The sequence below is a fragment of the Lagenorhynchus albirostris genome, chromosome 14 (genome assembly GCF_949774975.1).
Source record: "Lagenorhynchus albirostris chromosome 14, mLagAlb1.1, whole genome shotgun sequence".
NCBI classification, from domain to species: Eukaryota; Metazoa; Chordata; class Mammalia; order Artiodactyla; family Delphinidae; genus Lagenorhynchus; species Lagenorhynchus albirostris.
The window spans coordinates 5,473,462-5,496,535 of record NC_083108.1 but is presented as its reverse complement, the minus strand read 5'-3'; the positions used below and the strand labels follow the sequence as shown (position 1 = coordinate 5,496,535).

The window sequence follows — 23,074 nt, the reverse complement described above, 5'->3', positions numbered from 1 at the left end:
ATAGATTATTTAAGAGTGGACTGAGCATTCTGAGTAATCTGAGTACAAGATGCCATTTGAAGTATTAAAAAGACTATAATCTAATGAAGTAAGGCAGTGCCTATTTGGTGATAACACTGATTGTTTGTTCTCTAGTTGATAGGTTTCAAAGTTGTTCTAAACATTTTTTTAACAGCAGCCAACAGCACTGTGATACCATTAATCAGGGCAGCAATCTCAGGCAGAGCTGAGAAAAGGCTGAGGTGAAGAGTTAGCAAGACAGTAGGGGCAGGAGTATGATATTTATAGGACCTATCTAGGGAAGATGTTATTTCTCATGACACAGTTGAAGGTAAATACTTCTCAATTCAGTGATCTTATATTCCTCCCATTATATTAGAGGATAGTTTTCATTGTTGCAAATGTTGGCATTTAATCCAGACTTTTAAAATTCTTCTAAGGTGCCTGTGAAACCTCAAAGTGGGATGACTCACAGTAAGAATTTCTACGCCTCTCTCTTATACACTCATCCTTTCCCTTTACTGTAATTTATTCAGATACAAATGTAAAAATAAAATGAGTTGAAAATATATTCCCACTTGCATCCATTAGTCAGGTCTTACATTCTTGCCTCCGTGCTGTTTTCAAATCATTAAGCATGGTGTTGAGGGTATTCAGGGAAAGTCAGTTAACTTCCCTGGGTCTTTTCTTTTTCTGTTTGAATTCATAAAATGTTTGAGATAGAAATAGATGGCTTCTAAGCTCTTATCTAACTCCTAAAAATATCCTATGGTCCTAATATAAGACGTTTTGACAGATATTAGAATAGTGTTGATTATGCCCTAAGCACTTTTCAACACTGCACTTGAAGATACCACCTAATAAACACAGGAACCAAGAAAAATATCAAGGTGGTTTCTCATTATTTGAGTAAGAAAAAGCTGGTCATTGACTCACATCTCTAATCTTTATTCCGTATGTGTGTGTATGTGGAATAAAGATTAGAATCACTCATTTCTGAATAAAAGAATTGATTGAAGTCTACTTCCTGTTGTTTTGAAACTTTTCATCTTTTATCGGGAATACCTTGATTTCAAAGCAAAAATACTTAGTCTATACCCATATACTCCATCACATGCTGACTTTGATCGTAGGCATGTAATAGTAGAATTTTGCACAGTTTTAGCCAAGGCAGAAAAAACAAAATATCATAACAAAACTGCATAGGCAACATGACACAGAGGATAAATTTGTTTCAATCAAAGCTTCCTGTAAATTTATGAGATAATCATGGAAACTGCTACGTAATACTCACTCAGATGAGCGTGATCGTCCCTCCACTGTGTAGGAACATTAAGTGGCTTTCTTAGGGAGAATACCCTGTTTCTTCTGGATTAGTCACTGAAAGTTCACCCACTTGAATGACTTCCAGAGATCATTTAATTACAGAATGAAAACTCTGTCTTTTAGCTCAAAAATATCTCTAATGATATAATTCACCATTTCTTATATAAGCAGAATTTTACCAGTATGATATAATTCACCATTTCTTATATAAGCAGAATTTCAAAGTCTCACAGGTCTTAATCTTCGAGATGAAAGGGACCTTAGACGTTAGCTAGTCTTCCTTTTCCCCTATCCAACCTAGACACTTCCCCTACACCATTCACGCCCGATGAGAACCCATTTCTCATATAGCCTTCTGTGGAATAGCCTCTGTGGGAACCCATTCAATTTTGGAATATTGCAGCTCCTACGATCTAGACGTTTCTTCTTCCTAAATTACACTCAAATAGTTTCCTATAATTAATTTAACAAACATTAATCTTACCTCTCAAACATTAATCTATATCACCCACCTTAGTCTAAGGTAGTCATCACATTTTGAAAAAAAGAAATCTGTAAGATAAACATTCCTTCTCCTTTGCCCTTTTCCCATGATTCTAGATGCTTCTGCATCCCAGTCAGCCTCTTCTAACTGATGACTCTGCTCCTCAGTAATAACACCCAGAAGAGAACAGGCTATGCAATTTGCATTTTGACCAGTGCAGTTTCCTACAGGAGTATCTTCTTTGAGCTGTTTATTGCATTTTCCTTAATATAAGCCAATACTGCATTAGATATTTTTTGTCAATTATTTAAAAAATTATTGGCTTATGTTGAGTTTGAATGCAATAAAACCTTAGGAAGTCCTAGGAGTCAGAGTTTCTTTACTTGATATATGAAACGTAAGAATACATATTTTAATTTATCCTTACTACATTTTATGGCATAGCTTTGATAAAAATTGCATATTTTTGTGATAGTTTTAAAAACTCGATTATATCAACTAACATATTAACTAGAACTTCCGTATGTGTTAAATTAGAAAGTTCTCAATCTGTGATTATCCAAGACAGACAAAAATATTGAATAAGGTACACTCTGAGCCTCACCAAAGGCACAATCGACCGGATATGGTAAAGCAATCATCAGTGAAAACACCAAATGTGCTATCTTACAGCCTGAATTTCTTCAAATTCCAAACAAGAAAATGATGAGGGTTTTTTGGCCAGATACCTTGCTGAAATAAAGATGCACTCGTTCTAACATTTTGATCAACTCCTGAAATGAAGACATAGATAGCAACGTGCTGTTGAAATCTGCAATAATCTTGGGTGGGAGATTTAACATACTCTGTGATGGTATCAAGATATAGAAAGACTGAGTTCAGAAGTACATTCAGTACTTCTGGGGCCCTAGAATTCTCCAACTGGGTAATTAAAGAGCAACTTAAAGCCCAAACTATTCATTTATGATACAAAGTAATCGTCTAATACATTTAACATTTATGAATTGAAAAAACAGGGACTGCTCTGCCTATCACTGAGAAATCCTTGACATTTCAAAAACATTCTGTCTTTTCTGTTTTAAAAAAATGTATAGTTTCAAACGGTAAAGGACTGATTCCTTAAAGCTGAATTTCTTAGGCTTATTTTTCATTTGTATAAATTTATTAAACATGAATTATTCAAAGCTTCTAAAGAACAGTTCAAACATATATCTATTCATATAATTCGTTATTTGTTAGAACAGGATTTTCTAAAATTCCTGTGCTTTGCCCATAACTCTGGGTGTCATCCATTGAGCCGTTTAAACTATTTTCTGGAACTTTTTCTATTTACTCTCTTCCCAAGCAATTCTCCCTCTTTGCCTACTTTAATAGGAGCCCTGTAGTCACAGACCTATTTGAAATCAATGGGATGGCAAGAGAAGCTTACTAAAGAGAACCTACCAAATATTTCTATGCAGGTTTTTAAGACTTAAACTTCATTGGAAGCTGCTGCCTCAGTTCCATAGCTTGGTAAGAGCTAAACAAAAGACAAACAAAGTTCATCATTTCCCAATTGAATAGTGTGAAGTGTCTTAAGCAAGGCTATGATGCATATGCCGATATAGGTAATCAAAAGGTAACATGTAACTCTCCTGTCCCTGGACCAAAGCGAAGGAAAGGGAATCTCAGCGATGTGAACAACTTACTAAGGCGCAGCCTGCTGTGCTCAAACTGCATGAAGAAAACACCATCAACAGTTTATGAGATTTGCATCTGACACATTCGAAGGATAAACAGTGAAGTGCAGAGATTCTTACGTTCTTGAAAGGATGTGAAGAGCATCTGAAACCGGCTGTTGCGACTGCCCTCGTCCGCCCACATGCGGACGACCCCGAGACCTGTACGGAGCATGACGTCATTGGCCACGGTGCTGCAGAACTTGGCTTTCAGATCCTCCACGGAGCTGCTTCCATCATACACCGCCACAAAATTCCTTTTGCATTCATTTGAATTCTGCATCTCATAGTCCAAGAATCGTAAGTAGATCTGTAAAACAACAAAGAGAGGATAATTTCCCAGAATGAATAGAGGAAAGTAGTTCACCAAGCACCAGAACTTCCTTTCTCTTTCTGTCTCACAAGACAGTCTTGATTGCAATCAATCTTATTATTTTTTCCCTGTGGAAAGTAAAGATGTATGACTCAGATCAACTTGTGTTTAAAATTGTTTTCAAATGTTATTGTCCTTTCTTTAGGTAAATGTACCATTTCCCATAGCTGAGTATTTTTACACAAATGATCCTTGTTTCTTCTCATAACTTATCTGGAATCAGTTATTAGTTTTCATACTTACACACTGTTTTATTTTAATCAGCACAGATGTGTTTTAAATATTCCTGATACATTTTTGTTATAGATCCGTGGCTTCAATCCACTTCCAAAAATTCAGGGAAATAAATAATTTGTACGAATATCAAACAAAACCAGAAATGGTTTCAAAAGACCGTCTCTGATTTTACTTTGTTTAGATTATTTCACATAACTATGCTGCTTCATTTTTGAGGTTCAGAATATTTTTAAAAGCACAGCTAATCTATGATCATTCTCACCATAACAGGGTCAAGGCATTTTAAGTCCACGTAAATAAAAATTAAATTAACACTTAATGAGTAAAAAGTACCGTATGTATAACCTACTTTATAGATTACTGTTAAATACTCCCAACAGCTCTATAAAGTGGCACATTTTATTGTCATGTTCAGGAAATGCAGACTCGGATGGTATAAATTGCAAATTAGACACAAGTTCCTTCCAACTCTCTAGTCCATAATCCTTCCACAATATTATACTGCTTCAGACATACTGTTTTAAGAGCATCAGATATTATTTGACTCTGCACAAATATGCATTAAAAATCACAAACAATTAATTCAACCAATGATAAATATTTATGTATAATGGATTACTACTCAGCCATAAAAAAGAACAAAATCCTGCCAGTTGTGACAACATGGATGGACCTTGAAGGTATTATGCCTACATGAAGTAAGTCGGGTGGAGAAAGACAAACGCTATGATTTCACACATATGTGGAATCTATAAAACAAACAAACAAAATCAAACTCTTAGACAGAAAAAACAGATTAGTTGTTACCAGAGGGGAAGTGAGTTGAGGGTGGGCAAAACAGGTGAAAGGGGTCAACTGTATGGGAATGGATGGTAACTAGACCTGTGGTGGTGACCACTCTGCAGAGTACACAGGTGGTAAATTATAATGCTGTACACCTGTAACTTATATAATAATCATATTAAAAAAAGAATGTTCAGCCCTCCCCCTCCCCAACCACGGCGGCATGATTCTCCCTTTGTGCTAAAGTATTCTGAACATATTTTAAGCTTTAGTTACAGGTTATATGTACTTTTTGCTAAACTGTGTGTTCCTGAAAAGCTGGGGTGGTGGTGTACTTATTTGATTCGCAGTGTTACACCCTGTGCTGTGTATGTTAAGCACTCACTCCATAAAATTTGCACAGATGTACGTTTAATGACCTACTGACTGGAAATTCTGTTTTCTTTATTAACTTCATTTTTTCAGCATCTGTCTCACATTCATTGGGCACCTATACCCCAGACTTTGTTTTGAGTGCCATAAGTCATGATAATTACATAGAATAATTGACATTTTATTATTTGCTGTAGAAAATGACATGCAATCATTTTCAAAACAAGGTATTTATAACTAAACTGTGACATAAAAGCATATACGTCATATGTTGCAGACTCATAAGGAATTGAGTGTAAATAAAATGTGAGTCCCATGGCAGGAAATCGTCACACAACTCTCAGGAGGAAGAACAAAAAGAGAAACATAGGGGGAAATGGACAAAACTAAGAAACAATGGAAAGCACAGTAGTTTCATTATGCTTTGCATGGTGAGCAGGTTTTCATGTATATGCAATCTGTAACATCTCAGTTGGAAGCTATCCCAAAATTCCCAAATACTTTGATACTGACTTTAAATTAACTGCCATTACTGCGATCTTATAAAACATACAGCCTAGGAAAGCCTGCCTGTTCTTCATTCCTCCGTCATTGCTTTGTTTTATTCTATGAAAAGTTCAAATATTACTCATGTAGCCCATCTTGGATGCACTCTTCTCAACCAAATGTTACATTCCTGAAAATTATCCAGAAAATTCCAAATTGTCCACCCTAGGAAGGCATATCTGAAAATGTTAAACCTTCCAAGTTTCTACTAACTGGTTTGTTTTTCAAATTTTCACAAGGATTTGTAAAAAGGAACTGAGTCTGTAGTTAGATGACCTTTACCAGGAAGCTGGAGCACAGGAGACAAAATAGCTTTTGCTCAAGGAAAATAAGTAAATCAACGTGAAAGCCTTAAGTAGTATTAAAATCCTAAACTTTTGTTTTAAAGAGCGCTTCACTAGCCCCATCCTGAATAAAAGTAAACAAATTGAAAACACTATAAAAATATAAAAAATGAAAAAAAAATGTAAATACCTATAAAATCTAGGTATTCTTAGAAAGTAAAAAAGTTGTTAAATGCAACAAAAATCAAATATATATCTATATTCTCAAATACTCAAATATATTCTCAAATACAAATATATATCTATATTCTCAAATACTCAAATATATTCTCAAATACTCAAATATATTCTCAAATACAATGACTCCAGCATAGTTTATTAGACCTCAAAAGAATATGCAATTTACAATTGTAAACGTACATAGTTACTAACAGGAGAAAACACTGAGTAGGGTAACTGAAAACCCCTCCCTCCAATGCTCTTACAAAGCTATAAAAAGCAAACACCATCCCCACAGAAAGAAAAATAAAGTAATCATTTGACTAATTCAAGAAAGAAAGATATTTGATCCTGTGACATTTTCAGGTTGAGTGATTCAGTGGGCGAACATGTCTGAACAATTATTTCAGAAACACAACTTAACATACTAACTTAGTATTTGCGTCGTGTACTGGCAATAACTTAAGACATTGAGCTAACACATTATTTCACTCAAATCTCTCAACAGTAATACACACTATTATAATAACTATTTTAAAATGAAAAAACACACCAAGGTTTAGAAAAGCTAAGTAACTTTCTCAAAGTGACACAGGCCCTTTAGTAATAGATTGGTATTGAACTCAGATATGCCTGACACTTTTCTCCTTAGTATCAAACTTTGCAGCCGCATATAAATTTTTTGAAAAATTTCAGACTGATATTCCAGAAAGAATGTTATAGTCTTGAATAAAAACAAACTCCAACAAAATCGACAAATAAGCAAGCAAAGCAAAACCATTTCTAGTTTTCTAAAGGGGCTAAGAAACATATTGACGATTGAGATATGAATAACATTCACAGAAAATAAATGTGTCTCTCTGAAGTAAATGGCTGTCTTAACTTTTCTTTAAAAATAAGATTATCTTATAGAAGAATACTGCTGTAGTTAGAAAGACAATTTGCATATTCGGCCCATGTGTTCTCATTTGACAGTTCTAGAGAGTGTGAACTTCCACGGGAGGTGAATGGTTTGCATTCTTACATGAAGGGCAATGGCTGAAGTCGAAGAACCTTCTGTATCGAAAGACTATTCTTATTAGACAGAATACTATTCATAGAGGAAGTGAACGATTACAGTCACTAGATTTTATATATTCACTTCTGAAGCATTCAATCGTTGAAAATTTTTTTTAATAGTTTAAAAAAAGAAATAAAATATTCCAGTGGGTATTAGCTTTACTGGGCACAGAGGTGTTGCTGCAAAAGCCAAATGCCATTAGCCAGAAAAGTGCTCAAGTTTTCCCACACTAGCTATAGTATATATCGTATAAAAACCCTCCCTACATTAGGATTTAGATGACATCTCATCCGCTTAAACCTTGTGCCGTAATATCACTAAGGGGAAGAATGCCATATGACAATGTTGTCACTTAAGGTAGAAAACCACAGAAAGCGCGTTAGTCTCTCCGCTGAAGAAAAGAGAAAGTGATAAACAGAATCATATATAACTCCAGTAAAATAGTCAGATTACAATCTCCTCTCCGTGAATCATTTTGAGGCAGTCTTCTTTCTAATCAATCACAAAGAGTTGGAGCTGACAAAATGATTTATTGAATAGGACGTGGGAGGCTTCAGAACACATAAACAATTTCTAGTGATATCTGTCTTCCAAATCACACTAATGTAGAAATCCCTTTCGTATACTTAAAGCAAGTAAATCTAGCTAACGATTTACTAAGTTAATATACTTACAAATGTGTAATACCAACCATTCAACCGGCTCTCTCCTCTCATGTCACAATGATAGGCAAAATACAAACATTGTTTGGCGCAATTATTTAAGATTTGCCAGAAACGTTTTCTCCATGATAAATACAAATTAAATACACCACAGTCTGAAAAACACTAACCATGGTTTCCATATTGCTTTACACTTTGATAAATAAAGCTACATTCTAAAAAGCGTGTAACCCAGGATTTCTGTGGTTGCTTTTTATTTGTGGATGGACTTGCCAGGCCTTATAATTTTAGGTAGAATATCCCATGAATTTAGAGGGTAGCACTTTATTTGGAGGAAAAAACCAGAACATCATACTGTTGAAAAAACACACACCCCACACAACACACCCAGATACAGCCATATTAAAATGGTTTTCTGGCATGCACAGACAAGTATCAAAATATTTCAGGTCCATCTGAGTAACCCTCCAAAATCTGATGCTACAAAACTGAGATTTCATTTAAAAACAAAGTTGAACCATAACATTGGTAGTTATCTAATCAGTTAAGATTTTCAATCTGTTTACCCAATTTTTATTTTCATTTTGGAGATAATAAGAGCAGACTCAATCTTTAGAATCCCTAAACTTATCATTGTCAACAATTATTGTTGCTACCCTTTGCCTGTTGCATTAATTTTCTCCTTGATCCCATAACAAATTACCACAAACTGAGCAGCTTCAAACAATGCCCATATATTATCTATAGGTTAGAAATATTGGTGAGCTGGACTGTGTTTTTTTGCTAAGGTCATATGAGGCTGAAAACTCAACTTCACTATAAAAGATTGATTTATTGTATTTGTCAAGTTTTTCTGTTTTCTATCCTAATTTTAATCAAAGTATTTTGAATTAAGTAACATTTAAAAATTAATTTGAAGTTTTAAATGATGGGTAATTAATAAAAGCTAGTTTTATTCTCCCAAGACCTTAATCATTAAATTAATTATCTTCATGTATACACTTTTAAAAGTCTTTTGATTTATTTATTTTCTTGTCTTAACAAATTTGACAATTTCCCCAAATAGTGTGGTTTTGTGACATCACACTGGACTTCGAGTCAGGACATGGAGACCTGGCTTCAGCCCTTTTACTAACTAATCAAATATTTAAGCAGTTACTTATCATAGATTCATCAAGTTTTGGTCTTAAAAGGAGTTTAATATTATCTATGCCAAAAAATTACTTGACTTTTTAATTATTATATAAAATCCCTGCCAAATTTTACTTGGATTCCTCCCATGGAATCTCATTTGATCTTTGGGCATCTCCATTATTAAAATAAAAAACAAAAACCTTCTTTATATTGAATATTTCTCTAGATTCAAGCACACAAATAAATTGCCGTACTTGAAAACATGCAGATGAAGCCTTATCCTCTTATTTCTGTCTCCTAACATTCTTCATATGCTTGAAGATTGTCATCATGTCCATTTTTCTAGATATGTATACATCAGTTTATTTTTTCCACGAGTTTTAACTGAATGACAGATTTTTCTTGGTACTGGGTATCTAGAGAGAAATAAGTCTCAGCCTTCATGAAATTGACATTGTTACCACGATGGGCTCATCCAACATTCTTCTCTAAGGATTCTTTCCTGGACCAGATCCAGAACTAGACACCATAATACTCTCCTACCACCCTTGCTCTAGAATCTGTATGAAAACCAAAGCGTTGCTTACAGAGGCATATTTCGACATCCCATCGTTAACCAACTTCACTATCCTGACTCAACGTATTCATCTGTTAAAGGACACATCAGTAACGTATTTCCAACTTTCTTTCTGGCTCTGGTATTCCAGTTTCTAAGAAATCTGGGTTAATCGCATTCTAATTAAAGGCGATCATCCGTATTACAATTCTCAAACAAAGGAAATATCAGATATTGTATTTTCTGTTTGTGAAGAGGCTGAGAAGGAATGTACACTTGATGTAAATTTTAATAGAACCCCAGTAAGCTATTTTGCACTTTCATTGTGTAATATGTTTCCGTCACTAGTTATCATTCAAATATTCACATGAGCCATTTCAGGTTTAACTTGCGCTTTGATAGTCTGTTCTCCGAGGCTGCTAGGAACTCCATATAAATAGAAAGCCCACATAGGCTGTCATCTCCAGTTCTTGCTTTTCTCGACAGTTATTCAAAGACACTTCCTATCCCCTAACCTTTAATTTAACAGAGAAAGTCTGTCACAATAGAGCCAGCTCTGCAGGCGGCTTTGTCCAGCTCTGCAGGCGGTTTCCCCTTTGGGTCACAGAATGCCAAATTCTGTAACAGGCAGGTACACTGGGTATTGTTGTTCTGCAATTGTACAGAAGACAGTCTATTCACCAGCTGGAAGGAAATGGTTGTGTATTTGCAATTCCATAGAAACTGTCTCTTTGACACTGAGGTGACAAAGGTGCTAGTTATGACCATGAGGTGGGACTCAAATATTCCCTGTTGAAAAAAAATCTATAAAATCTTTCACTCATAGAGTTTAAGGAAAATAAACAGCACATGTGAACCCACAGATTATGTAAGGGAGCATAATCAACTGCAATCTAGCTCTCACATTATCTTTGTAGTGGGTTGGGTTTTATGTCACCAGTAGCCTTGGATTTTTTTTGAAGGAGGAATCACTGTGTCTTTCTTCATAATGCAATTAACTTTTTAAAGACTTGTTCAGATGCAAAGAGACCTGCAGTGGCAAAGCTGGAACTTGGACCATGGTCTGAATCTCCATAACCAGAAGCTTGGGGAAAGTGTTCCACACTTCCAAATTATATGCGAACCCCAAAGACATATTCACGGGCAATCAAGTGAAGAAGGACAAAAATACTTCCTGAAATACCAACTCCCTCAGACATGAGTTTTATTTTTCCCTCATCCTAAATATCCAGCCACCAAATTCTTTTGTATCTATAGCTTGAGGTGTTAACACCTCTGTCTTTTCTAGACAGGGAAAATCTGTTCTTCAAAAATGCAGATCTGATCACATCACTTTCCTGTTTCACACTCTTCCATGTATCACTAACGCACTCAGGATAAATCTGGGCTCTTTAGGGGAATGGACAGAGCCCTTCAGCTTAACCACTCACCTCCATAGTTCTGCTTTCATTTGGTCACATGCCGTTCCTTTAATTCCTGAAAAAGCATGCTCTCTTATGATCCTATGACCTTCCAGATGCTATTCACTCTACATGAAGACTTTCCCACCTTGTCTACCTGACAGCACCATTTCTCATTAAGATTCAGAGGACGCCCTGCAATGCAATTTGATTCCACCCTTGATTTTCCTCACCAGCTATATGTGGTCCTTTCCCTCACTCTACTACACCTTATAAATACCATAATGATCTCGTCATATTCCATGGATTATTTTGATACACAGTTGTCTACGGATTAAACTGGAAACAGGAGGACAGCGTAATTTTTCATTTCCTCAGCACAGTGCTTGAGAGTTTATAGCAACACTAAGTCAATTAATTAAATAACAAACTTTCAACCTCAATAAATGGGCAACTCCAAATCTAATAAATCAGTAAAGCTTGGTTGTAACTATATTCTATAAATGAAGGATGACAATAAAGGGAGAATAAGCAAATAATAGACACTCTAAACCTGTGACGGCTACTGGCACAAAATTACTCATCCCAATATTTCTTAAGATACATTCATAATAGAATGAATGGGGTTGTTGTAAACAAGTGTTTCCAAAACAATGATCTGAGTCTGAATCTGGCCCACAATATATTTAGTTTAATACGTCTAATGTTTCCCACTTTTAAAATTTATCGTCAACATTTAAAAATCAAGGTAATCAGGGACTTCCCTGGCAGTCCAGTGGATAAGACTCCACGCTTCCACTGCAGGGGATGCGCGTTTGATCACTGGTCGGGGATCTAAGATCCCACACGTTGTGCAGCATGGCCAAAAAATAAAATTAAAAAAAATCAAGGTAATCAACATAAAATCTAGATTTTGGGCATATTATGAAGAAAATGGAGGACTTGGTGATGCTGGACCAACATTTTCTCATGATGATCATCAAGGAGTTTAACAGGCAGTTAAGGACCTGCTGTCTCTTTTTCATGGTCCTGATCACCACTGTCTGTCCCTCAGCCCTATTGCAGGTTTATTTTATATTCCAGAGACACATGACTTTGTGAGCCCTGGACAATTTCTTCCATAGATATGAGTTTAGGTTAAAAAGCAAGTAAACTACAGATACTGACAATAAGGACATAAGTTATGCTCAGAACCATAGCTTATATGTGACATTTCAATGCACTTTTCAGAGAGGTAGATTTACCCCAGAGTCTCTTATCCAGGTTATCCGATGAGCTCTCCAACATCCTCTCCATATTATTTATGACCTTGAAAGTTACATTAAACAGAGGAAGGCGATTTGCAATTCAAAACTAAAAGAAAATGATAGCTTATGATTGCACTCTGAAATGAACGAAGCATGTCCAGTTGGTTCAAAGCAGTGCACACTGGAGACACTTGGCAGGCCAACTGTCAAACCTGCATTTCACCTTGAGACTGACCTTGGATCGTGGAGGTGCTCGGATGTACCACTTGCAATCAACGGCCTCGCTAGCAGAAGCTTTGCCTTCCTTCATAATTTGTATAGACTCCACAATGCCTTCAGGGCCGCCCATCTCAAACTCACACACTAAATAACGAAATGCCAAACAAACATACAAAAATGGAGCTTGAGTAATAAACCGAAAGTAGATATCATAGCAGAAAACAAAGGCCTCTGAACGGTATTAAATATCTCTTTTACCAACCTGGTAATGGTTTCAAAACTCCAAGGTCCTTAAAGTCAGGATCTTAAAAATTGAGAAAAAGACAATTAGTCTTATTCTGCATTTAGGACTTAAAATGAGGTTGAGTAAGATACCATTAAATTATTCAGGAATGTGCCTTATAAAACATACGAGGGGAAATTAAATGATTAAATAAAAAGCGCACGATAATGTTAAGACTGAAATGTTAATTTACATAATGTAATATTATTACTACAGGATTTTTATCAAGAAGCCATTTTAAAAAACCTCCCCATGTCATTACTTCATCTAATAACCAAGTAAAAATCTTACTCATTTTCTTTATAATCAGACAACAGATGTTTTTGTAAAATGTATCCATAGATAATTCAAGGTTTGGGTAAACTTCCATCTCTTCTAGATACAATTATTTTGTCTGATTACAGCCAGCGTAACAAAGGTGAGCCTACTTGAGGGCTTCTGAGAACGTTTTCCTTGATAATAAATAGACATAAGGCATACAGTTTTCCCAGCTCAAGTTGTGGTCATGTTTGTGTTGGCACCTTTGGGATCATGCGTGGTGGGCAACTTGTGATGTTGACAGATGCTAAGGTAAGAAAATGCTGACTCTTTTGATGAGCAGAATAGAACCATGGAGAACCGTGAGTCCTTAAGAATATCACTGGGGCACTGTACTCACCTCGCCTGGAGTTGCACTTCTCTGGGCTTCTTGCTCTTTTGAAACAATACACATCCCTATAATCTCAGTTACTTTGAATTGATTTTCTCTTATTTATGGGTGAGAGCATCAGAGGCTATGATTTATCTTGGAGACACATGGTATTCAATATAAAAGATGATTGTGAATTTTAATTACTTTTTGCTACTAGGGTATTAGTGATAAATCAAAAATCTCACGAAGTTAGAAATGTTTCATAAGACACCACTCAATAACGGTCTAGGGCTGAAATATGAAAGGGTAGCACTCTTCCTGGAAAGAATTAGTCCTGGATATTAAGACCATGGGTGCGTGTATGTCCGTGTGTACCTAAGTGTGCTTCCTAGTGCATCTGTGCGTGTGAACGCACCAAATCCATAACCGCAGGCTGATTTTACTAGGGTACTTATCGTCACTACAGGTTTTTCTGTTTTTTCTACTAAAGAAAATATTTAATTTTTTGTGTGTTTGTTTTTAAACAGCAATGTGCGCTGCTCTGTTGAATCTGAAAGTCCTGGATTGGCCCCCCTACAATTTAGTTATATCACCTATTTAGACCCACTTTATTGCAGGACACTATTAGAATACCAGTGGTAATAAATTTTGAATCGAGATACAAATTCCTTTGTATAACTGTTTTGAAAACAGTTCTTTTGCTTTTTTGGAAAAGAAAGACAGAAAGAAATACCTGCATGCAACATCCATGAAAGAAATAGAAATGAGGACAACATAGTCTACTTGGGTCAGGCCTCCTCCTGGCAGAGATTTTTTTCCTTCATCTAAATCGATGGATATTTGGTTATTCTTTCAAGAAATGTATATGTAATACCTACTATGTACAAGAAAAGAACAGTTTTGTATAGAATTACTCAGATTGGCTGTCACGGTTAAGCACTTTTATTGGTATTGAAGAGACCCACCCACCAAGCTTGCCTACCCCAGTTATCTGGATTCTTTATTATATCCTTTTTACTACTTTTCATAATGGTCAGCATTGCTACTATCTCCTTTTCGATGAGAACGCTTCAGCCTTGCATGGCTGTTGCTATGATCCTTGTGAGAATGTAGTTAGTATTCTCTTCTCTAGCTTGAAGGAGAAGATTTGTCATTTTTATAACTCATGCTAGACAACGTCGAGAGAAATTCCAGTTCTGAGAATTGAAAATGTATTTTTGCCATTGTATTAATGGTGAGAGCACTGATTGTTTAAAAAAAAATCTTTAGGAAAAAATCATTTCTGCAATTCCGTTTGAATTAGGCACCAGTAATATCACAATCACGATAACACATGGCCCCTACGAGCTGTAAAATAAATGACAGAAAATAAACGACATAATTTTTAAAAACAGCCTACAATGAATTTAAGAATATTGAGATTGACTTATTGCTTCAGGGTGTCCAGGGCAATGACATAAATTATTATGCAGAAGCACAATGACCTTGGACTTAATAGTCATCTACTACTCTACAGCTCCCCAAATCTATTCTCCACTAAGCAACCTGAATAAACTTTTAGAAATACAAATCAAATCATGAAATGCACCTGGCTTTCCATTGCCCTTAAGTTAAAGCCACAACTCTCTGTAATGGACTATAAAGTCCTGTGTGTTCTTGCCCCAGACCACCTGGGCCAACATACCCTAGACTGCTAACCTCTGCTCTTTCCTCTCAAAACACATGGACCCCTTCTATTTCTACAACGTTCTAGGCTGTTCTCATCCTCGGCAATTTGACCTTGCTCTTTTCTCTGTCTTCAGTATCTCTCCCCAGGGCTCTGCACCTGTGAATCTTTCTCATCCTTCAGTTCTTGGCTCAGATATCTCTGAGGAAAGGTCTTCTGGATGACCCTCTCCAAGGGTCATTGACTCCCATTTTCTTTGACTCCCACTTTCTTTTCTCCCTTCATGGTTTCTTTTATCACAATTATTTTGCCAGTTGTTAGCTTTTTATTGACCACCTACTCCCATATAAGGAAGTACGCTCTACAAGGGCCTTTACGTCTATTCTTCCTCCCTTTATCCAGGACCAAGGACACTGCTTGGACATAGGGCATGCACAATAAATGTTATTGAATGTTATTGAAATTACATTACACTGACGTGATTTTCTTATATTGTTGACATATGTACAATGCTTTATACCTACACTTTTCCAATTCAGAGGCTCTCACAGGAAATCTATCAAATTAGGTGCTATATTCAAGACTGACCTCCTATTTACTAAACCTGCATCTTTTTCTTCCTGGCACACAGCTGACTATGTTTCCAGCCTCCCTTGCAACTGAGGATACCATGTCTAATGAAATGTGGACAAAGCGTTGAAGTTTACTTGAAGGCTGGGCTCATAAAAACTTCTTGAAAAAATTATCCACTCCCACTTTCTCCCCTGGTCAACCTCAGAAGGCAGACATTGACAACGTAGAACCCCATCTGCTCCAATTCCTAAATGAATGTGTGGAGTACAGCCTTTTCCTGATTAAGCTAAATGAGCAAGCAGTAGTAAACTTTAATAATGTGAAATCACTGAGGTTTTAGATTGTTTGTTGTTGTTATTACAGCTATTATTCCCCTAACCCAGCGTTGTTCAAGGCTGAAGTTATGGTCAAGGGCCCCTAGGGTCCATGAGACCCTTTCATGAGACCCAAAGGCTAAAGTGTTTCATAATCCTACTAAAATGACATGTTATCTTTAATTTTCCCTGCTATAATCCCTGTAACCCCATTTTTGTCCAATACGTTCTAGTTTTGAAATCTTGAATTTTGTCTTGAGCCTACATGGAAGCACAGCTAGAATTAGTACATTTCTCTGTCCTATTTTATAAATACACACACATAGATAAAAGTGTAAGTATTATGAAATTTAACAGTATTTCCCATGAAATAAAATATATTTATAATATAGGTTTCTTACTGTGAAGGATGGACATTTGTCAGAGATGGAGGAGACTAAGCCTCACTTTCTCCATCACCATTACACTGTCTATATCCAAAGTTGGAGAAAAGAATGAAACTGATATTTCAAAGCGGTCTCTTATTTACGGAAAGGAAAAATCTACTCTGAATCAAATGAAAAAGCTTCGCATAAGAAATGAAAAGAAGACAAAAGCTATCTTTCCTTCAGCCTCATTGATGTCAATAATTTGCCCTATTGTGATGTAGGAAGAAAAATACTTTCTGGTAGTTTTATTGTGACAGTTTGATCGCCAACATTATTTTGAGACAAATAATTGTTTGGGAAGTATTGAATATTTTAAATGGAGACGTTAATATGCTCTTTAAAAGCTAAAACTCTCTCAGTATTGTGTGTCCTCTCCAGCCACTGTGACAATTTACCTTGTAAGACGCTTTGGTGGCTTTTGCATATCTAGTTTGAAAGCTATAACAGCTAATTTTCGGATTTTAAAGAGTTCATCACATTTATGGTTGAAAAATTCAGTTCTTTTTCTTTAATGATCGACCTCAAAATTATGCCACAACTGAACAAATGCAATAATACCATTCAAAAATGTCCTATTGCATAACAGTCAGTTAAATGTTAACATCTCTGAAGCCTGGGACAGAACAGATTTCATTATACTTTTGTTTCTTATTTAGAGTTTAGTTCATTTTCTTTGGAGTAGATCCTTCACTTCCATGAGTCAAAGAACTCTGTTATTCCAATTTCTTTTTCAGCATCGTTAGATGTTAAACTGTGCAGTTGGGTTGAGAAAGCAAGTCTTCTAATTTTCCTAATAAAGGTCTACAATGAGTCTTTAAATATTAAAAAAAAAATAATATTTGTAATTTTATGGTGAAATAACACATGTTAATATAATAGTTGTAAAAGTATATGAGATAATGCTATATAATTATATAGTTATTACATATAACTTTTTATCTGGGAAAATTTTGAATAAACAAAAAATAATATTGCAAAACAAAACAAAATCAAAAGCTAAAAGTCATTTGTTACACTTTTCAAATTAAAAATGACAGTCACTGAAACATGTTACAAAGTAGGTTATTGTATTGTATTGGCTGGAGAAGCACACATAAGACCTGAGAAACTAATAAAGCAATGCCTTTAGTCAGCTGCCATTGCTGAATGTCTACTGGTTGAAAAGTAGTTAAAAAAAAAAGAGACAAACCCAGGACACCGTTGCTTTCCAACCATATAGTAACTTGCTGATAGAAAGTTTTAGCTTTAAACAAGGAAACAGAGTTAATATCTTTCTACAGAACCTCACTTTTGTCTAACAGATAGACAGATGTACAGACATGGCTAAGCTTGCTTATTTTCCTTGAATTCGTTCAGTGTCAGCATGGACCAATCATCACAGATCTTCTTTCATGCGAATGCTTGGCAACAAATGCAAGAAGTACTGAAATATCCAAATGTTGGATGACTTTTAAATCTTATGACACACTGAAACATCTGTGTTGACAGTTGCATTGATAGTGCAAAGGCAGTGGTGAATAAAACTGCTGATGCTTTATCCCGAATCAAGACAATGGCACCAAACCTCAGCTGTTAGTAGTCATTGTATAATTCATCTCCATGCATTCTCGGGGGTTAAAAAAAACAATTTTACTTTAAAGTCTCCTTGATGAGGCGCTCAAAATTGCTAATTTTTAAAAATGTAACATTTTGAATACATATCTTTTCCGCAGGAAGAACGCAGTGAATCTGCTAACTTTTCTGCAGGAAGAACATAGTGAATCTTTTGACTTTAAGGAAAACAAATTGTAAATATTTGCTGCCAAAGATAAAATTCCACCTCCGATCAAACAAAAATGTATCCATCGCTGTGTATCTGACAGTTCCTTATACTTAAATAATTTTTCAATGTGATTGTTGTTTATGTGAACAAGTGTGCTTTTTGACATCGAATAATGAAATATGTTCGTATTTGGAAGAGCAGCATATACCCGTGATCCAATAACTGTCGTCTAGTGATGTTTGGTGTTAAATAACTATGCATGGGTAAAAGAGGCATTTGAAGAGCAAAATACATTAATAGATGTTAATGTTAACAGAATACAAAAACTCCATTGATATAGTTTCACATTCCCCATTGCAACTAACCTTTAAGAAACTATCACTTTTTGAGGTTTGCGCTAGTATCCATCTGAAAAGGCTATGAAAACACTCTTCCCTTTTCCAACTACATTTCTCTGTGAGGCTGAAATTTCTTCATATGCTTCAACCATAAGAACACACTGCAAAGATGTAATGCAGAGGCACCTGTGAGAATCTAGCTGTCCCCTAATAAACTAGACATTAGATTTACAAAAATGTGAAACAATGTAATTCCCCTAATTATTATTTTAATATTTATTAATAGATATGTTCACTTTAATCAGTTTTTTTAAATATGCTTTATGTTAACACATAATTGGTTTTCAGGGTAATTTTTCTATGAATTAATAAATAGCTATTTAAAATTTTATCAGTTTAAATGTCTAATATGATAAATATTGAATGATATAGCTAAATAAGCTGAAGCATTTTGAGGTCTTCAGTATTTTTTTAAAAGAAGATAGGGCTGGGCTTCCCTGATGGCGCAGTGGTTGCGAGCCCGCCTGCCGACGAAAGGGACACGGGTTCGTGACCCGGTCCGGGAAGATCCCACGTGCCGCGGAGTGGCTGGGCCCGTGAGCCATGGCCGCTGAGCCTGCGCGTCCGGAGCCTGTGCTCGGCAACGGGAGAGACCACACCAGTGAGAGGACCGCGTACCGGAAAAAAAAAAAAAAAAAAAAGAAGAAGATAGGGCTTTTGAGACCAAACTATTTCAGAACTTCTGCCTGAATGAACGCCATCTTTGAATTATGGGTAAATGCCTTCTCCCGACAAAAATCTAACTTACAATTTATTAACTCAGGACTGTTTAATTCATTTATTTTATATTCCAAGGAAATTTCCACAATGCTAGCCACATTGTAGTTGGACTCTCAGTAGATTATTGTTTATCTGATTAGATTATGACTAAATCAAAATCAGAGGCATCTTCATTTTACAAATGAACAAAACGGGGGTTCAACAACTTTAGGAAAATAAACTTGCTCTGATCCACAACCTAAAACTTTGAACAAATCACTAAGTAGTTCTGAAACATATTTTTCTTCTTTTTTTTTGCGGTACGCGGGCCTCTCACTGTTGTGGCCTCTCCCGTTACGGAGCACAGGCTCCGGACGCGCAGGCTAAGCGGCCATGGCTCACGGGCCCAGCCGCTCCGCGGCATGTGGGATCTTCCCAGACCGGGGCACGAACCCGTATCCCCTGCATCGGCAGGCGGACTCTCAACCACCGCGCCACCAGGGAAGCCCCCTGGTTTAGGCTTTTATAGCACAAGTGTGTCGTTATACCACAGAGCACAGTAGCGTTGCTAGAACAGTTATGGGAAAATGTAATTGCCTGATGTGGCCATGTAACTATACCTGCAAAACCCTCTGATTATAGAAATCAACTTTGATACTTTAATATGTTTGCAATGCACAGCTCAACCACCTGACGGGCTAGTCTTTGAGAAAGATAATCAATATTTTCATCAAATTTCCACCATCTCACACATCCTGAATTATGTCATGAGCTCCTAACGTCTCCACTTCTCATCTCTGCTTACTTTTGAAAGCCTGTAATGTCTGTACGCGTATCTTTATTAAATCAGCTTTTGCATCAAAACTAACTGTCCACTCAATGGGTACTTTCCTGTCCTATTTTACCTGCCTTCAGTCCATCACTGTCGACACCTTGCTTCCTAGTCAAGATTGAAAAGCACTGTTTGTGGTTTTGGAAATCGGTTAACTGAATTTAAGATGCTGTTTGAAAAATCGATTGCAAGAAAACAAAAACAAAGACTTGACAGCGCAGTACTAAGATAGCTTGATCATCATAGTATGTTACTAATCCAATTTATTTCACTCTTCTCTAGAAGAAACATCTTTCTAGTACAAAATTCATAGCACAATTATGTTAAGCCTCTTTTAAAGGATTACTGATATCTATGACAATTACAGCTTCATACTGAGTTTGCCTCCCTAAGGGTCTTAATGTTGGCATAGAGTTTACATACCATGACTTCTTTTTTCTAGTTTAACATAAAATTTATTCATATACGAGTTTCAGAAATCAAAACTTATGAGAATTTTAGGAGGGAAGCTTGCAAGCCCCATAAAATATTATTGACATTTGCATGGCCTGTAGAGATGTATTGCTTCCTTATTTTATTGACTTAGCTGAAATATATTATGTTTCCTCAAGATACTTGTATTCATAATTCTAAATACATTGAGAAAATATATTCTTTCTTATGAAATGAATGCACAGATGCTGGTGCTGGACTTTGCTTGTATTCATATTAAATAGGCTTTTACAATGTTTGTTCTTGATAGTCACAAGGCAATACTATTATTCTATGCAGAAAATATGTATCTACTATACAGAATAGAGAAAAACCTTGAGGGAAGGAGGGAAGAAGAAATCATCAGAAGACCAAAAGAATAATAAAGACAATTTTTAAAAAACTAGATCATCCCAAACTGGTGTTTGTATATTTGAATTAGCTATCAGAGAATATATTAAATTTTCTGTTCAAAGGAAACCAGGGAAGTTCTTGATTGTTAGAAAACCGCTCCCCTGCCACCAAATTCTCTCAGAATGCCCTTATTCATTCATCCAGTAAGTGATACTGAGCGGGATCTCCCGGGCACAAAAGCCTTTCTGTGTCCCCCATTTCTGGATTACAGGAAATGGGCTTCATTCAGCCTCCCTGACCTTCCCTGAGTTCCAAGGAGCAGGTCCAAACAGTTGCTAATTAAGGAAGGGAGGGGATGCAGAGACCAGGAAGGAACAGTCAAAGAAAAAATAGTGCAGCCTTGGGGCAGGGTCCTGGTTCCCCCTAAAAAGGGATACACAGACCAATATCTTTGAGCTGTTTTGCAGATACAGAAACCCCTGCCACGTGGGAGGGGTTAACGGTATGCTGCCCGCAAGCCTGTAGACCCCAGACAGTTGGAAGCACAAGGCTGATGATGCTGACTCCCCATTACCTCACCACCAACCAATCAGAACAATGTCCACGAGCTGACCACGCCCTCTTTGAACCTTTCCTCTAAAGCTTCTCACTACCCCCTCCAGGTCGGGACACGCAGTTTGGAGGGCGTGAGCCTGCTGTGGCCCCCTTTGCCTTTCAAAGCAATAAAGCTATTCTTTTCTATTTCATCCAAAACTCTGTCTCCAAGATTTAATTCGGTGTCATGGTACAGAGGCCAGATTCAGCTTCATAAGGACTTCCTACATCACGTGAAACCACAAATAAATGAGTCCCTCTTCTGAACCCCCTTCTTCACTAGAACTGATTTAATGGACATTTCTTGCCGGCACAGCTGCGGTACCAGCACTGTTAGTGACTAAAACACCTCCAATGCCCTCCTCTCTCTATCCATTACTTCCCATTTACTCCCTTCTCAATTACCTGTTCACGTTTTTTGACATGCATAGCAAGTATTGTCTGGCAATCAGGAGGAAGGGTGGAACATTGACCATAGAAGGGCTTAGGGTAAATATTTTGGCAGGTAGTATGAAACTGGACCTGAGGTTTTATGCCTAGAAGAGTCAGAACAGGAAATTACTTCATGAGAGCAATTTGAGAGTCTGGGAATAACTAATTGTTTTGGAACCTGAGCCAGCACGTGTAGCACATGGCTGCAGAGGAACAGAATCCTCCTGGCTCTGATATGCCAAGAATTGAAAGCACGGGGGGCACCGCAAGTTGTGTGTGTGCGTGGTGAGGAATGGCATTATCCTACATCAGTATCTTTCATCCCACTTAAGTCACTGTATGCTAAATAATTACATCACTGAAAATGAAAAAATTAAAATATTTTATTAAAATATTACATTCTCTCAATTTTATTTAAAAATATAAATGCAAATATCCTGAGAAAGCCTTATAAGTTACAGCTAAGTAAATATACTACGGACACATAAGTTGGTACAAGCCAAGCAAATTTAGCTTCAAGGCAAGATTTTTTTGTGCTTCCAGTCAATTTGATGAGCCTCAGCCCCTTCTGCATAGAACTGGAAGAGCCTCTAACTGGAAGCTTTGGGAGTGTCCTCTGTGGGTGCCCCTGGCAAGGACACTAGAGTGTTTATACCAGGCACTAGCAGTGCCCATGGGCAGGTAGAGCCATAACAGGACTAGAATAGAAGAGCAAATGCAAAAAGCCAAGAGCTGGCGTTGGCAATCGATTGGTGTGGGAGCACGCAGGAGGCGCCTCCTGATTAATCCCGGAGAAGCCCATGGAAAGACCTGAACAGGCTGAATTTCTGCCAGTCTGGACAAGGCGCTGAAGTTACCTTGTTGTGTCTTTAAACGTAAGTGTGTTTTTATTTTTAAGTCACAACCCTCATCTCCTTTCACCAAGGTCAGTATCTTTGAGTTCTAGCTATCCTTCTGCTCTTCAAATCCCCAAACCCGGCCACACACTTTTATATAAAAGCCATGGGCAATGCGTGG

At 36.7% G+C, this 23,074-nt stretch overlaps 1 protein-coding gene across 1 annotated transcript in view; it reads right to left on the bottom strand.

The window, feature by feature from the left end:
• The window catches only part of NETO1 (neuropilin and tolloid like 1), an 89,209-nt gene that overhangs the window by 24,184 nt on the left and 41,951 nt on the right, over positions 1 to 23,074 (bottom strand). Inside the window, exons 5-7 of the mRNA XM_060120935.1 lie at positions 12,883 to 12,924; positions 12,637 to 12,764; positions 3,610 to 3,838 (exon numbers count right to left, since the gene is read on the bottom strand). Coding sequence (XP_059976918.1) covers positions 3,610 to 3,838; positions 12,637 to 12,764; positions 12,883 to 12,924 — 399 coding nt within the window. The remainder of the gene's footprint in view (positions 1 to 3,609; positions 3,839 to 12,636; positions 12,765 to 12,882; positions 12,925 to 23,074) is intronic.